The 18913-nt window shown below is 30.9% G+C and overlaps 1 protein-coding gene across 24 annotated transcripts in view; it reads right to left on the bottom strand.

Moving 5' to 3' along the window:
* The window catches only part of LOC140434818 (antichymotrypsin-2-like), a 169184-nt gene that overhangs the window by 111561 nt on the left and 38710 nt on the right, over positions 1-18913 (bottom strand). The window contains exon 4 of one of the 24 annotated variants that reach the window (XM_072523376.1): positions 3455-3698. The exons of 19 other annotated variants lie outside the window; for them this stretch is intronic. In XM_072523376.1, coding sequence (XP_072379477.1) covers positions 3574-3698 — 125 coding nt within the window. In that variant the 3' untranslated portion in view covers positions 3455-3573. Of the gene's footprint in view, positions 1-3454; positions 3699-7376; positions 7511-9668; positions 11808-15600; positions 15802-18426; positions 18579-18913 lie in introns of those variants that run through there. 4 more of the 24 variants (XM_072523380.1, XM_072523356.1, XM_072523371.1 and 1 more) reach the window with 4 other exon arrangements.

Here is an 18913-nt window from a genome sequence, read left to right as displayed (position 1 = left end):
TGATGCGCCAGAAAGCCTAAGAACTCTGGAAAATACAGCCTTGGCACGGTATATGCGCACTGTGGGGCTTGGCAGCATTTTGTTCTAACTCGTATATATATATATATATAAAATTGACACGGAACAAAAAGAGACGGAGGAGAACCAAAAGAAGACTCAGAAGTGAAGTAAGACACAACCACATTGACGGATTTTGTATCCAAATCTTCTTCTTCTTATGGTGCCTATCCGTTACGGATGTTGGACACTAACATGGCTCTTCTGACTTTGTTGACTGCTGCCCTGAAAAGTCCGGTAGTGGTTAAGTTAAACCATTTTCGCAGGTTATGCAGCCAGGATATTCTTCTTCGTCCTGGACCTCTTTTCCCATGCACTTTACCATGAAGTATGGTCCGAAGTAGGTTGTACCGTTGTTCATTGCGCATTATATGGCCCAGGTATTCTAGTTTGCGACGTTTTATGGTTATGACTAGTTTGCGTTCTTTACCCATTCTATGTAGTACTTCTTCGTTGGTAACCCTGTCTATCCAAGAAATCCTCAACATGCGTCTATAGCACCACATCTCAAATGCACCTCCATCTCAAATGTATCCAAATAGGCCTCCATAACCTCAATGGGCAAACCTCTAGTAGAGTAAGGCAACTTCTGAAGAGCTTACCGTTGCTAAAGATTTGGCCTTGATGCAAGAACCTTAATTATGCTAGAGTCACATGAAAACTTTATTGCGTGTTAGCGTAGAGGTTAAATATATCAAGTGTGCCGATGTCCTAAACACTTTTATAATATATAGAATAAAGATTTGACGGTAACAAAAAAATAAGTCTCGTTTTTTATCTAGGCTTTGGCTCTATCTTACGTTGTCTTTAAGTAGGCTCTATTTTTGTTATCTGTTGCTTGTTGGCATTCGTTGTAAAACCATTCGTTTTGTTCAACTGGTTTGATTTTTCCCAATATTTCCGTTGCCTTCTCGGTTATTAGGTTTCCACATTTTGTCTAAAATTTCTCCACATTTTTCCCGCCTTCAGACTCTCCATTTCCTCATCCATTTGTGTCCTAAACTCTCTCAAAATAGTTTCAATGCGCAGATTATCTCTGTCTTGTTTTATATGTTTATCCTTCTTTAGGTTTGATATTGTTCCTCTGATTTTTGCCATTACAAGAAAGTGAGAGAAATCTTGGCTTTATTAGTATCTACTAGTTTTAACTTTAAAAATCTATTAGTTTTTTTCTTTCTAATATTAAAATAATATGCAATAAAATTCTTGGAGATACTTAAAAGTATATTTTCGAAAACTAATAATATTTTATTATTCATGTTCAAATTGGTGTACAATAATATTTTATATAACAAAGAATAATCCTGACGTAAATCTATTAACCATACTTATTCATGAATATATGGCAATTACTTGACAAACCTTCCAGAAAAGAGTGTAACACGAGTACTCTTTTCCCGTATATAAAAGAAGAACGGACGATTAGCATTGAATGAATATTTTGTTAATTGGATCGATGTTGCACTCCCACCAACTAAAAAAGATAGTAAATAATATTATATATAACCAATATTGCCACCAAAACCACAGCGGTAACAAAATCAGCTCTACCACGATCTGCTGAACACACAAACAAAAAAATACTAGAATTTTAGGAAACAAACCAATACATATAAAAACACTAGGTTCAAACAACCTTCTTTTCTAAAACCAAATCAATTGTTTAATGTCGTTCCTATCTTTGAAGTTTTATTTCGTGCCGGTCTGAGAATACGAGCTTTAGTTTGCTTCTACTCAATACAGGACAGATGGGATAAGTAAATTCAAGCTCATTGCCTACACAACACGCCCCAATGGTTAACTGGGGACATTCTATTCTATAAATACCTTGCGTAAATATGAAAAAGATATTATTAAATCAACATCCGCAGATTAACTGAGAACAGGATATAGTAGCTTTTACAATAACTATAAATTTGTTAATTGAATATGACACATACCCACACCTACAAAAATGCACAAATACACATACAAATATACATAATGCTTAATCGGCAAATCACCAGAAAGTTTCGCCACAAATGACTCATCCTGTAGTGAGATTTTTTCTGCGACTACTAATCTCGAGGAATATTACAATCATGCCTATAAGATACCTAATAAAGTACAGAGAGAAAAGTGTTGCATAACCGCTGCGTCAGGCAGCCTGCGTCGCCTGGGAACTCAAGAGGAATGTATATTTGACACGGTATAGGCGCATTGTATGGCTTGAAACAATCTGTCTTTATTCGTAGAAAGGAAATTAACAAGAGACACAACGGGACGGCCCAGAAGTAAACAGAAATGAAGTAAAAGGTGACTATGCCATAAATTATGTATCCAAATAGGTCTCCATAATTCCAATAATTGACTTATAGGTAAACTTTTAACCCAGTAACCTACCATTGCTAACTAAGGGCTCGGTGTTGTCATGGTACAAGAGCCTTAACTATACCCGAACACATGAAAGGTTCATCGTGTGTTATCGTAGAGCTTGTATATAGCAAGTCTGCCTAAGTCTTGAGTTCTTGAATAATATAATAAACGATAAAGATTTATCTTAAAGAACTCATGACTTAGACAGACTTGTTACATACGAGCTCTACGATAACACACAATGAACCTTTCATGTGTTCTGGTATAGTTAAGGCTCTTGTACCATGGCAACATCGAGCCCTTAGTTAACAATGATAGGTTCTGCGGAAACTATATTATATCGTATATAAGATTTGTCTTATTACATAAAATATTCGATACGATTGACAGAAAGAGTATATGTTCAAAAAATGCGAAATGTGAGTACGGATAAAGAAGAAATAATTCTAACATACAAAAACATGGACTAACGAAAAATTAATAAGAACCGCAAGACAAAAATATTTATACATAGAGACCTGTGTATAAAGATCATTCTTTTACAGTTACAACTATACCAAATGATAACACATTTGTAAATAAAAGTCGACTCATTTGGCAGCCAAACAAAGCATATAATAATTATCAAAAAGAAGAAACTAACAGATTAAATTTTTAAAATAATCTTCCATGGACAATGTAAAGGCCATTGCCTTATTTTAAAAAATATTCTCTCAGGGATAAAACTGACTGTTTAAATTAAATACGAAACGAGTTATTTTATCTGTAAGTGGCATTATCGTTATCTGCTACTTTACTTGAAACATTTATCTTAACTTGAAACTCTATCTTAAGGCAGGCAGACTTTTAAGGAAAGCTGTTGACAGAAAGACTTCATTGGCTAGATACCATTGTTTTTACAAGTTACGAACGAGCACTGATGACTGTCGTCATTATTATGAAATTAGTATCAGAGTGCAGTTGTAGTATTGTTTTTATAAATGGAAGGCAAAAGACCCAAATTAAGTAGTACCAAGAAAATCTAGGAGGTAATAAAAGTATATTTTCGAAAACTAGTAACACTTTATTTACTTTAAAATTGATGTACACTAATATTTTATATAACAAAGAATGATTACTACGTAAATTAATTATTCACACATATTTATGTATGTAAGACAATTACTTGCCAAACCGTCCTGCAAAGAGTGTAACACGTGCGCTGTTTTCCCGTATATAGAAGAAGAACGGACGATTAGCATTGAATGTATATTTTGTGAATTGGATGGATGTCAAACTCACACCAACTAAAAAAGATAATACGTAATATTAAATATAACCAATATAATCACAACAACAATGTATTCAAGATCAGCTCTACCACCATCTGTTAAACACAGAAACAATAACAATAGGAGAATTTTAGGAAGGAAACCAGTGAATATGAAAATGGAATACCACAAGGTTCAAACAAACCTTTTGTTTTAAAAACCAATCAAATATTTAAAATCCCAAGTTGTAATGAAATTAAAAATAGAAGTTTTTGTCAGCTTACCTAAAAACAACGATAACAGCAAGTGATTACTACGGAACACTGATATTAATGAAGTTAACAAGACACTTCATTAATGTCAGTGTTCCGTTTTACGTTTTGAATCTTGACAAAGGCAAGGGTTTCCTGCCGAAACGTTGATTTCTATGGAAAATAAAATCTAGTTCCACATCTAATATAATTTATTGAACCTAAACCCAAGAAAAACTAATTTTATATTATATATATATATATATATATATATATATATATATATATATATATATATATATATATATATATATATATATATATATATATATATATATATATATATATATATATATATATATATATATATATATATTGTTATGTTTCTTCTTTCCAAACCAAAGAAAAATAAATAAAAAAAATCCATCGAAATAAAATTTTAAGATATCAATATAAACAAATTGTATATAGTAATTTAAGATAAGATTTAGTGTAGTTCCGTTTCAAACAAAATTATCAAAAAACCTTTGTTTAGAATTAGAAGACATTTTACCTGTAAGTTAATCTTTTCATTGTTTGTATAATCGAGTATTAAATGACCATATTCTAATCTTTTGAAATATGTATAAATTGTGTATTGACAAAACCAATTTTAAAGTAAGCTATTTAGTTTTTCTCTGAAACCGAAATTAGGCTTTTCCAAAATCATGGTAAACACAATTTGAGCTTTTGATTGGACGGTTGTTTTTAAATGGGAATTTGTGAGCCGATCATGAGAACCGGAGAGGCAGTTATAATTTGGTCATCGAAGGAAACAGTCGTTTGTCTCAAGATAGGGTGTGGTTCGTGAGTTGGATACCGGCATTGTAAAAAGACTTGAATAGTTTTGCAGAAGGAGATAGCAAGTAGATTGAAAGAGGTCCTTGTATCTACCGTTGGCAATTTGTGAAGATTTGTAAAAGTAGTTTTACGGCATCAAGTTGACAGAAGGAGGTCCTTGTGTCATTAATAAGTAGTTGAGTTTTTGGAGAAGTGCATCAGGTGTTTTTGGTTAATGCAGCAGGTTTGCAGAGACGTTAGGAAGGAGCCTAGGTGCCAAAAAGGAGGGATCACATCGTTGAGGAGACTGGATTTTTCTGGGTATGTTCCAACATACAACTCAATAAGAAAATAAGCTGTAAGTGTTTTGTACAATTGAATTTTATATCTGTGAAGGATCGGTTTGACATCTTGGTTATTAGCATTCAAATTTAAGAACTGAGGTTTTGTTAGGCTAATCAAAAGTTTAAAGTTTTGTTGTTTCTTGTTTCAAGTAAAGAAAAATTTAAGTAAAATTGGTTTTCACTTAATATAAATGTATGTAGATTTAAAATCTTATTATTATAAAAATTGATTTATTTTCTTGTATGCTGATTGATAAGATAACGACAGAATTTGATAATTGTTTTATTCGTTCATATAAAATAAAGAAACGTAAATTTTTGTAATGTAATATATTTTTTATTCTTATCCTTCTTCTCTATCCCGATAAAAGACAACTAGACAATCTTTGAATCCATCGAACACAGGTAATATAAGGAGTTTATTTTACTTTTGATAACAAATAAGTTATATTTTTTTATTGGCTCAATAAACTAAGATTAAAGTCAAAATAAACAAACATAACAATATATATATATATATGTATATATATATATATATATATATATATATATATATATATATATATATATCCATCAAAAATAAAAGACGTAAGATGCCTTAACCCAGCAAATCTAGACAGGTAACGACCATAGCTTGGTATTTTAAAAAATAAACATCATCACGAAATATTTCACAACTAAGAGAGCGACTCCAACAAACAAAAATCAGAGTCAAAGGAATAAATACGGAATTCACGTTAAACTTATACCGAAAAAGAATTTTAGATAATATTTGCTAAGAATGAAATATTATAAAAAAAACATCGAGGAAAGCTGAGAAAACTCAATACAACAAATATTACAGGCATACAACCACTGTAAATAAATCAGAAATGAAACGAATACATTAGTTAGACAAATAAAAAAGGAACACTATCCGAGCTTCTTAAAACATATGGAATGTATTTACGTAGCACAAAAGGACATATGGAGAATAATCAGAGGACAAAGAAAAGAGATGAACGAACTAATGAAAATGCAACACATTTAGAAGAAAACATGGGCAAACTACTTTCCGTTCCTATTTACTAAAGGTGTTGACAATGAAGCACCAACACCAGAGGTGATGACAAACGAAGAAATAAATATTGAACAGGAAGAGATAAAGGAAGCATTAAGAAACTTAAAAAAGAGAAAAAGAAATAGAAATAGAAAAAAAATTAGAAAATTAACCGGGAGAGGGCAGAATACCGAAAGAACTCCTAAAGTACGAAGGACCAGATCTAACTACACAACTGTTAAAATGAATCAAAAAAATAATAGAAAAGAAAAACAGAATACCACAAGAATAGAGATCGAGCATACTAATACCTCTCTTTGACAAAGGATACAAATCGGACCCAGAAAATTACAGAGGAAATGAAAGGCAGACTTCGCAAAACCGTCACCAGACCAATACTGACATGTGCGGCAGAAATCAGAGCAGACACTTACAGGACACAAAGAATGCTAGGAACAGCAGAGATAAAAATTCTGAGAGAAATCGATAGAACAACACAATGGAACAGAGATAGAAATACAGATATACGACGCGCGACGGAGATGCAAGGTGAAGAACATCAAAGAGTAAGAAACATAAGAGTATAACGGAACGATCAGATAAGTCGAATGACAACAAGTAGAGTAGTAAAGACAGCGAGAGACGGTTTTCCAATAGAAAGACGATCAGTGGGAAGACCACCACGATGGAACGACAACCTACTGCAGGCACATTGAAAAACAGACGAAGTCATGTATACACAAAAATAAGAGGAAAAAGAATTATAAAACCAAATTATGTAGGAAGAAAAATACAGACATTGTATAGTTCCGAAACTGTCTTCGTGCTGTGGCCTTAGAACTTTATTGAATAGTATTAGAAGCTATTTTCAAGATTTTTTTTTATTTTTATTTAATTTTTTAACTAAAAAATTCATCTTAGCTTCCTGTCTCGGTTGGAACATATAAACAATTATAAAAAAACGCATTCTAATATTAAATCTTACATGTATAGAAGACAAAAGAATAATTTTGGTTGAAGTATTCATTAGAGGGAAAAAAAGAAATAGCTAAAAAGTTCGAAATCTAGATATTAACCACTTTCCGAATTTTTGATTATTTTGACTGAGATGTCCAAACGAAAAAAAATTTAGCTTATAAATACCTTTTTTACTCACTACCAAGAATAATAAATTTACCAATCGATTTTAAGTTAATTTATTTTAATTTTATCATTATAACTATTACATTTCATTGAAACTTCTGTTTGTATTTATCTCAAACTATAAGACTGAAATTTATTGCATAAATCTTCCATTAAAAAGCAGCAAATTGTTGTGCAATATATAAAAGATGAATGGACGATTAGCGTTGAATATCTGTTCGGGCCTCGGAGGTAAAGAAAATGCTCCACCAACTAGAATAAAATAAATTTTAAATTACTCTAACATGGAAAAGAGACAACCAAATTTCTGGTTAATATCATTGATTCTAATATGTTTTCGGTCATTGGCATTTAACCATTCTATGTTAATATATTAATTAATTAACCCAACATCAGTATTATAATGTGATAGGGTCTCACATAATTTATTAAATTTAAAAGGTACATTTTGTTTCTTTGCAAAGCGACAAAGATCTTTTAGTCAAATCATAAATCGTGTAGATCTATCATTCCTGTTGATTCAGGCATTTACAGAACATTGATCTACTTCGTTTTTATTTCTTAAATTCATCAATTCTAAGGCCACTGTTTTGTGTCGCTCTTTCTATCAAATATTCTACGTCAGAGAAGACGTAGCATCCCAGCATTCTTACTTTTTGTATCAAGAGAGAGGTTGTGACTCTTGAAAAAGGCCCCCACCCGATTGAAGGTGGATCTAGCTGTTGGTCCATTCTTTATTTCTAATATAAATGTAAAAATAGAACTTTTGCCAAGATATCTCATTTTCGTAGTTCTTTTCTAAACATTTAGTACATCTATTAGTGCTTTTTAAATTCGAGTTTTGCTCTATAATTTAAGTGACTCTTTTATTATCTTAGTTTAGTAATGAGAAATGTTTGGATTGGGGTTGTTTTGGGGACTCTTAAAATCAAGAAACAGATAGTATATGGCTATACTAAACTCACTAACTGGTTTACGATAAAGAAATGAAATGGTTAACAAGAGCACTCGCTTACGATACTGCAAATTTGTACATGTACAAAGTAATAAATTAGTACGAAGTGCGGACTGTGTCTCAATTCAAAAAAGACAAAATATATGCTCATAAGCACATCACTCGTTTCTTATAATATTAATATCGAAATCGAAAAAAACACAAAGATATATAAGTAATAAAAATAAAGCCATACTTGGGGATCGTTTGTGTCGCAGGTATTTTAAAGCTATGTTTTTCCAGCGCTTTTCTGAGATGTCAAAACATGGATCCTAATAGGTTAAAATTTAAAAAAATAAAAACTTTAAAAATGAGACTATAAATATGATACCCAGGATGTCATGAAAGAACCATAGATCAAATGACGAAGTATGAAGAAGATGACATAGAGACGTAACATAACCACTAAATTTAATCATCCAAGAAAAAATGAGCATCTGGCTCAAGTACCAGAGGGTATGATTTTAAACAAATACTACAGAGCTTTTCTGCAACGCAGCCAAAAAAGTAAAAAATGTTGGTCGTCAACATTTGGTAACAAAATTATAAAAGTTCCGATGATACGCTGGTATATAAAGAAAAGTAGAACCAATGAAAAAAGTGACTGTGGCTGATAAAATTACCGGGCGAGTTAAATATTTTTACGAAATAAATTTTCTCATAAAGAAATCTCTTCTCTCTTATTCTTTCGAGATCAATAAACTAGGTTTTATGTATTCTGATTCGTGCACGAAGAACATTTGTATTGGTTACTACAATATAAACTGGGAAAAAATTAAGATTCTTGCACAAAGTCAAAGTCTTTCTAATGTTTTTACTAGACAGATTACATTGATTTTGGTCACTGGGTAGAATATGCTAAACACATTTTAATTCGCCTTTGGAGTAATTTATATTTTATTCACATTATAACACGGTTCTTATTTTTCAACAGAGGCACAAATTGCAATATGTTGTTCTAAACGTTTTTGAGACTGAGCCTGCATGTAACCTTGTAGCCTAAACCACATTTATATTGAACTATACTCAACTATACATAGCTCAACTGCCACGAATTCCGTCAATCCAAGAACTGGAATAATAATGTTGACAAACAAAATTTTATATTATTTTTTCACGGGCAGATTTTTCCAAAATGTTTAATCAACAAGTTGTTTATTTCTAAAGAACTATGACAATCTACTAAGTCTATTACCAAACCATCCACAGTTTAACGTATTCTAAAAAAGAGAGTAGTTATGCTTAAAAATTATAGTTTGGCGAAATGTTAAAAATTTCATTATTACTTATTTTTTTTTGCTTTCCTTAATTATACAGTCAGCTGTTACCACCATCACTTTGTCGTCTTTAGCTAAGTTGTCAGTCAAAGATAACTAACAGGTTATAAGAATTTCCTTTAAAATAAAACAAAAGTAATATAGTCAAAATAAAATTTATTTAATAAATATATTGGATATACGATAATAGATCAAATTTGAACCAGATTTTTTTTTGTTGTACTATTAGTGAACCATCGTTATGGATTAATGTTTTGTTAGGTATCAAAACCTTGGACTGTGTTAGATTTTAATTGTAAAATGCACCGTTTATGCAATGACAATGCTAAACATCTGCATAACTATCTAAAGCCATAAATTCAAATCAACTTTGAGTAAATAAGAAAAAATTTTAAAATTTTAAAAGAATACTAAAAATTACTGTGATAGAAAACATTTATACTGTATTATTTAGTGGCAAATAACCTTCAAATTACCATTAATCATTGTTCGATAGATAACTTATAACTTACGGAACTGGCAGTCAATAATTTCAGGTGAATAATTTTAAAAGATTTGGTGGGTAATTATTTTTCTATTCACAGTAAAATACAGTAATCCACTAGAAGATATTAGTAAATAATTTAAACAGGAGAAGATATTACTAAACATTTACAACACTCAAATTGACAACAAGAATAATAGCGACAAAAATAAACGAACGAATATCTCTGCAAGAGGAACAGCAAGGATTTCGGACAGGAAGATCATGCACGGATGCAGTTTTTGTAATAAGACAAATAAAAGAAAAGTCGCTGAAATACAACAAACCAGCATATATGTGTCTGATAGATTTGAAGAAAGCGTTTCATAGAGTGAGAATTCGGGACGCGATACATTTATTATATGAAAAAGGAATATCACTGGATTTAGTACAAACCATTGAGAATATCTATAAAGATAACATAGCTATGGTAAGATGTAAAGAAAAATTATCAAATATAAAATAGGCATTAGACAAGGAGATTCGCTGAGCCCATTAATATTTAATCTGATAATGAATGAAATCATAAAGAAGGTTAAAAAAAGGAGATGATATAGAATGTGAGAAAAGGAAATAAGGATAATGTGCTACGCCGACGACGCCATAATAACAGCTGAAAATGAAGATGACCTACACAGATTAATTAAAGAATTCGAAGATACGGCGCTCATATACAACATTGAGATCTCAATAAAAAAAAACTAAAGCGATAGTGATATCAGCGGAACCGAGAAAAATATTTGACAAACTGATTTACTCTGTATATCTGGACAAAGGTATTGAAGGAAACGGAAAAGCGGATCAATTTGCCAGGGGAAAGCGAGTAGAAATATTAATATGTCCAAAACCTGTCGTTGGAATAGCAAGCACAGCCAAAAGAATGATTTCGGACTGGGTGAAACGGATGAAGCGTAATGATATGTAACAGAGATGTAATGGATGATTTTTTTAAGTGCCTTTGAGTGCCTTTCTCAAGTGATCTATTTGGGTATGTGTTTACACTTTATAGTATTTAATTAAATAAGTTAAGGAGGGGAGAACTGTTAGTCGCAAATTGGTCATTCAAAGTTATGTCGGTATTTTTTAATTTGTTGATTTCCACTGATCCCTTACACCGGTCAAACTGGTATAATATAATAATAGAAAAACAGATCTAAGTACGCACTTCACCTTCTAGATCATAATCATTCTTTTAATGACGAATTTAAAATTCTTCACATTCAAAATAAAGGCCATAAACTATCTTTGTTAGAATCTATGGAAATCAACAAATTAAAAAACACAGATATAATTCTGAATAAACACCTAGAGACAAACAGTTCTCCCCTCCTCAACTAATTCAGTGACAAAGACTATAAAGTGTAAACACATACCAAAAATAGACCACTTGAGAAAGGCACTATAGCCGAAACAGCTGTAGTGATAATAATTTAAAACAAATTTTAAGGAAGTGTTGAAAACAAAAGTTTTCAGGGATTAATCGTTAGAGAAACTGACTTTCCATCAAGTTACGGTCGAATTAGTCACCTAATAAACATAATAAACCAATATCGTATAAGGTGAGTCTGGTTCATATTGGATCCATCCACGTCATATTTATAAATTATTAAGTGTATTATATATTATATCGCCCTGTAAATATTATAACACCCTCGCTGTCTTCACTATTTTGTCTTATATAAAATAAGAACGGATGATCTGCATTAAAATTGAATCTGATCTTAGAGATGATAAGGGAATGAAAGGCGAATGTTGCTAAAAATAAATTTATACTAGATTTGCAAAAACATTTAAATATTAGTTAGTATTAGAATACAATCAGCCAATTTCGAATTTCTACGTAAAAAAGTAGAGAAAAGTTGTTAAGAGAATTTTGCTAAGAGAATTTATATACAGAAAAAAAAAGAGAAAAAATTTAAAGGAAGGTGCCTGCTACTATAAAATACAGTAAAAGTTGTATAATAGAGTTCGTTCTATCTTGTTTACGCCTGTCCAGAATGTGCATGTTTATTTCTTTCATTATCTTATTAGATATTAGGGAAATAAAGATTGAATATTTAGCTTCAACAATGAGAAACTCAAAATGGGTTCTCCTAGCTCCATGAATAACATTAAAATCAATCCCATATAAACCTGGTCAATAATATAACTTTAATTCCATGTGTTATGTTCCTTTAAAAATCATAAAATAGTTAGCAATAATCCCTTGTTTTCGATTTTGAAAGGACTGTATCTTAACAGGTACTTTGCTCTTTAACGTTAAAAAATTTAAATTTGGTACCTATTTGAGCCAAAAAAGTAAAATATTATTTCCGAATAGAAATTGAAAAGTAAAAATTTATATATCTGATAATTTTTCTCCTCAAACTATTAGCCATTATTTCTGCGTATTAACCCATTATAAATTTATATAAAGAGTATAGGTATGCTTCTTCAATCAATCACCAATTTCATTGTAGTCTGTTTGTTTTTTCCACTTTGGGCCTGCAGTTTGCTTACTAAGTTTTAAGTCATAACGAGGTTCTTGTTTTTCTTCTTACCCGTTTATTGTTTTATTTGTTGCTGAGGTATATCTTCATCATTGGCCTTTACAGATTTCTTTGAATTGTCTTGTAAATCTCTAAGACTTGTATGTTATCATATATGACAAATACATTTAATCCATTCTTTTTATTTATTTTATTGTCTGTAATTTATTTTTTTTTAATAGTTATAATAATAATAATTTAAATAAGCAATATTTTAAATGAGGTATAATCTAAGAACGTAATTATTTTTGTTTTATATAACCCACATAACCTATTAATGGTATAAGGATCGTCAAAATATATAAAAATTAGTGACAACTAAATAATGGGACAGTCTGGAGTAACTGTTAAAAGCCATACGAGATAAGACAATCTGGCTACGAAAACAATGCAGCCGGACACTTCAACTAACTTCAAACTATATTACTACAATTAATTTCTTGTCAAATTAAGTGAATCGTTGTATTACTTTAATAAAGTTATACTTGGTATCTCTACAAATCAAAAAATTAGAGTTGATGATTAAAAATTATTGCCACAACAAAACACTACAGTGTGGAAGATAATTAATCACTATGAGGAAACATGAAATATCTCAGATAAAAAGTGTAAACGCCCCGGTCGTCCAAAACTAGTTTCTAATAAGAATAGGAAAGTATTAGTTAAAGTTTGGAAAAAGGTCGAAGAAAGAAAAAATACTCCAAGGCCAGTTATAGCTGTATGGAATCATAAAACTGGATTAAAAATGTTAAGGGAATGCTGTTGAAAGTACAAACATAAATCGGTATTAAAGTTTTATAAAGTTGAATGACAGGTAACAACTTAAAAGTGTACACGTAGTTTAATATATATTTATACATATTTTCTTCTAGTCAAAGGAAAAGCCGCTATAAACAACAAAACATAAGCAAGCCAAGATTATTTGGCAAAATCTAAACTTTCTTGGTTATTAGAAGATTAATCCAAATAATTCTCAAATTAAATGCTGGCAGGAATTATATTTTTCAGCAGGACAAAGCTACCTCTCATACGGTAAGAACCACATTCAACTGCTATGGAAACCACAGTATAAGAATATTCTTTCTTGGACTTTTAACAGACCTGACCTCAATGTCATTGAAAAAATATAGCAGAAAATAAAACAGACACTAACGAATATTCCCAAAATGGATACTACATGAGCTTAAACCAAAATAGAGCAGATTTGTAATAAATTTACCTCTGAACCAGATTCTTAGTCGAGTAAATGCCAACCGAATTCGAGCGTTTATAAAGTCTAAGGGCAAAGCTACTCAGTTTTAAAAATAAATACTCGTTCATGTCCCAATATTTAGTTGCCGACAAAATAAACATTATTTATTAATAATTAGTTCTGTTAGGGTAAGTATAACTTATTTTGCGTTCCTGATTGGACCTATAATACTAGTAATTAACTATTGACATATTAATTAACTATTGACATTAAAAATATGATTAAGCAAAAATAAACTAAAAATTTATTAAAAAATCCTTTTTAAAAGGTATATAACTAAAACACCCAATCATCACCCCTCATTAATATCAAAGCGGGAGGTACCGTTAACGGAAAATTAATTAACAACTTACGATATGCAGACGACACTGTGATCATAGCAACGATTATAGATCTTCAACATCTTATCGAAAGCTTAAGTATGAATAGTGCTGAGATGGGAATTACTATAAACGCTAAAAAAACGAAGTACATCCTAATTACAAAAAGACCACAAAATATACATCAACTATTGACAACCAATGGTAACGTGATAGAACAAGTAGAAAAATATGGAAATTGGAAACTTTGATCAATGAAAACAATGATCATACTGCAGAAATGAACAGGCGAATAGAGATTGCCAGATCAGCATTTATACGAATGAAGCCACTCCTAACGTGCAAAAATTTAAATTTGGAGATCAGACTACGTACCATTCGCTGTTATATATTTTTAATATTATTATATAGGGCTGAGACTTGGGACATTAAAAAATACAATTTAAAAAGAATCGAGGCTTTCAAACTCTGGTTATACCACAGAGTATTAAAAATATCATAAACTGATAGAATTACAAATAAAGAAGTACTGGAGAGGGTTGGTAAAGAAACAGAACTAATTACCACTATACAAACCAGAAAACTGGAATACCTAGACCACGTGATGAGGGGACCAAAATATGAAATTTTAAGACTCATAATACAGGGAAAGATTCAAGAAAGAAGATCTGTTAGCTGAAGGCAGAACTCACGCTTGAAGAATATAAGTGATTGATATTAATGCAGATTGATTGATTTGTTTAGTTAGAGCAGCATTTGTTTATTTTTTAAGTTCAAAAATAAAAATAGCCATTATGATTGCAACCTCCGTAGGGAGACGGCACTCTAAGAAGAAGAAGAATTGGATCTGATATGCTATGATATTTAAATTACAATTGGAATTGATAACATGGCAACGTAAGACTTTATTGGAGGTTGCTGGTCCTGAGACAAAGTGTCTACGAGGACTTGTTGATAGCTATCGATAGCTATACGAAGAGTTGCTATCAACAAGTCCTCGTACAGACTTTGTCTCAGGACCAGCAACCTCCAGTGGAGTCTTTCGTTACCATGTTATCAATTCCAATTGTAACTTAAACATCATAGCATAATAAGATCTAATAATGTATCTTAAATTCAAATTAAAAACATTTTAACGGATTTTCACCCAAATATTTAGTGGCTGAAAACATTGTACACTTAGACACACTGATGATGGAATATAGATTCCAAAAACGTTTTTTGATGTAGCCCGATTGGGTGTTTTAATTATATACCTTTTATAAAGGATTTTAAATAATTTTTTTTAATACATGGTATACAGCCAGCTACAGGAACTTAGTTTTCTTATGAAAAAATAAACTGTCAACTGTAAATTATTGTTTTCGACCAATGAAAATCATTACAGTTTTAGATATTATGCAGTGTGTATCTAGCCTGGAAAAATCAACACATCGAAATTCTAGAGCACAAATAAAGAAGTAAAATTTATTGTCAAAAATAAAATACAGCAAATTGTATTAAACCTTTAGAGCATTAGTATGTATTAAATTTTCCTGCGAATAATGTGAAACCATCAAAAGTTCTTAAGTAGAAGAGGAATGGGCGATCTGCATTGAATTCATACATATCAACAGGAACATACAATGAAGATCCAAATATGAGTTGAACTAAAAACGAAGAGATGGTATTTATTATTTAAATATTGGACAAAAAAAGATGTCTCTTCAATATTCTACACTAGAACTATATTCTATAGCACATATTTTCTCAAATATCTTTTAAAATTATAGCAAAATTTACTCTGTTGTCAAGACTAAACGTTGACATGACGAGCATTGGAACATAATTAAAAACTTAGATCATAATATAGCAAAATATTCAATATACGAGCTACATATTTAGAAAAAAAAATTGAGCTTAAAATGATAGACAAAATAAGTCATATTTGTATGTAATTCTTGTACAGTTAACCACCTAAAGTATGTTTGACACATACCGTAGTGGTAGTATAATAAAAATTTAACAGGATTTCTTCAGTCTATGGTGAGGTGGAAATTCTTTCTCACATTGCTAAGATTATAGTTGAGCTGTATCGACATGATTTTAAATAAAATTGTACCAAACTATTAAAACCGTTCTTTAATCTGAATGGACAATAACAACCAACTTCTTTAAGCATTTTGCATTTACATAGATACAAAAATTACGATAAACTTTAATAAGTTGTATTACAATAGTTGAAGAGATTCAGTGATGACTTTTAAACTATAAGCACAGAGTTACTAAAGTAAAAAGATTATCTCGACTATAAACTTTATAAAATTCTTACTTTGTGTGCAAGCCAAAGAACTCAAAATGTATAAAATATGATTGTTAGGAAAGTCAAGCTAAGAACACATTTTTCGACAACAATAGTTGTTGTCAACACGGCAAGTCAGAATGCGAGATATCAGATATGCCGGACACATATGTGATGCAAAACGTATGTTATGGATTGGTTAGATGATGAAGAGGAAATGGTACTGTTACTGCGGAATTGTTTGTGCTACGACATGAATCCAGGAAGTACTGGGTTCATCCTTATTTTGTACGTCGTACAAAATATCATACTTTCGTACTTTTCTATTCTTCTACTACTTTTTCCTCCATATTTAAATATATAAATATAATAAATATGTAAACAAACTCGCGGTCTTGCGGCCTGGTGAATATAACCTCGTCTTGATGTTTTAGCATTCTGTCACACTCTGACGAAAATCTGACCACGTTAGATATTGAAAATTATGACGCGTTGCGTGTTGTCGGTCTTTAACGACAAATCACAATAATAGGTCTAGATATGTTTAAAACAACATGTAATAGATATTTATATGACGCATTAATGAGTGTTAAAAATGTGACCTTAGCTTAAACCTTAACATTAATTTAGAACGACTGACTCTAGACTAGGTACCTATAAAGGCTGAAAGTGGTTATTTGGCGAGTATTTGTCGATAATTTTAGTTATTTATTGTATTTGGTAGTGCTCCTGGTGATAAGAAAAGGTTTATCAGTCCTTCGAAATGCAATCTACTAATTTGTTTTAACTTCTGTTGTCCGTTCAGTGTGAAGAAATATGTGTGAATCAAAGTACATTTATGTTTTTTGATTTTGTCTTACTGGTTAAATTACTTGCCTGAAGATAACTCCGATTTGTTGACAGTGAAAAAAGTAAGAAAAGTAAAATTTTTTCAATTAAAAATACTAACGAGAACTTTATATCAGAGCATATTTCTGATAATACCTTAGACTTATCTGATGATGAAATTAGTATAACATACTAATTTTATTGTTATATATAAATCTTTTCGGTTACAAGTTAGGATTTTTTACCCACCCATTTGACTTTAAAGAAAAGCCCTCTATGTTCAGTTATGTTTTGCTTACAATTAATGATAAATTTCTAAAGACAATGTGTATTTACATAACTTATATTTACTGTACTGCAAGCGAGCACCTCCAAAAAACAGTTTTTCGAGAATTGCCACAAGCAAAAAAATTCACAAAACATCTGGAAAACAATATACTAGCCAGAATCTGCTAGGCGCGGAGCTAATTTTTTAAAATAGATAGGTTAAAAGTTTTATACTAATTCATGTAATGTTGGAAAACTTTCTAAACAAAATACTTGTAGGTATATACTTTCTAAACAAAAAAAGTATCAGATCAAGGGCCAACAATTTATGCCAAACACAACATAAATGAACAATTTGTTAGCAGCTGGCGTCTAATTAGAGACGAAACCATGTATTATATTGTAGTGGAGCTGAAGCAAGTAGAACATTAGAGAGAGAGATCTAGACTTGTGACAGTAGAAGAACTAGAATGTTTTATTGTCATTGTTTTTGCTCGAGGTGCGTGTGGTGCACAAACATTATCCCGTGAAAATATGTGTTAGTCTGTTCAATTTAATTCTTGTAAACAAATAATTGGTAAGATTTGTAAAAAAAGTTTAATATAAATGGTAATCAATAGGATTTTTTATTATTGATTTATGTGCTTTTACTGCGTAAACCATCGTTAGACCATATCGTTGGTCGTTCTGGTAGTCCTAAAAGAGCAGTGTTCTAAAGCTAAATTCTGGTTAAAACTCACAAAACCCATTACCAAAATTCGTAAGAAATTTTGGGTCTAGGTTATGTTTTAACTGCATATATTAGACTTGATGATAGAAAACTTACAACTCAAATGCATAACACAAGATGATTTATTTGTCAAAATTAAAATCGAATTTATAATAATTTTTATATCATTTTTCCACAGATTTGTTATTCATTAAATTTTCCTGCAAACATTGTTAAACCATCACTAGTTCTTAAGTAGAATAAGAACGGATGATCTGCGTTAAATACGTATGGCCGAGGCCGTGGTTCGGGATACAGAGACGCTCCGACTATCATCATTACTACAACAAAATATTCAACCCTTACGTTTGGCACCAACACTTAATTTTCTTAAAGTTATGAGACATAAACTTTGGCACTTCTGCACAAACATAAAACTAAGTTCTTTTACGATATTTGAGTTTAAAAAATTAATATATTGTACTCGTATACTGGTCAAATCACTGTAAATACTAATGTATTGTATGACTGCTAGTACTGACTCTCTAAGATAACATTTTAATATATGTAATAGGATTACATAGTAGAAAGCACAAAACCGTCTTTCTTCTAACACGTAAGCTGTCTAATATTATTTGGTTGCTAATTTGATGAAATTTAGGTAAAGATAACTATT

The sequence above is a fragment of the Diabrotica undecimpunctata genome, chromosome 2, assembly GCF_040954645.1.
Source record: "Diabrotica undecimpunctata isolate CICGRU chromosome 2, icDiaUnde3, whole genome shotgun sequence".
In the NCBI taxonomy this organism is placed as follows: domain Eukaryota; kingdom Metazoa; phylum Arthropoda; class Insecta; order Coleoptera; family Chrysomelidae; genus Diabrotica; species Diabrotica undecimpunctata.
Note: the sequence above shows the minus strand (reverse complement) of the source record. Positions and strands in the feature narration are given on the sequence as shown.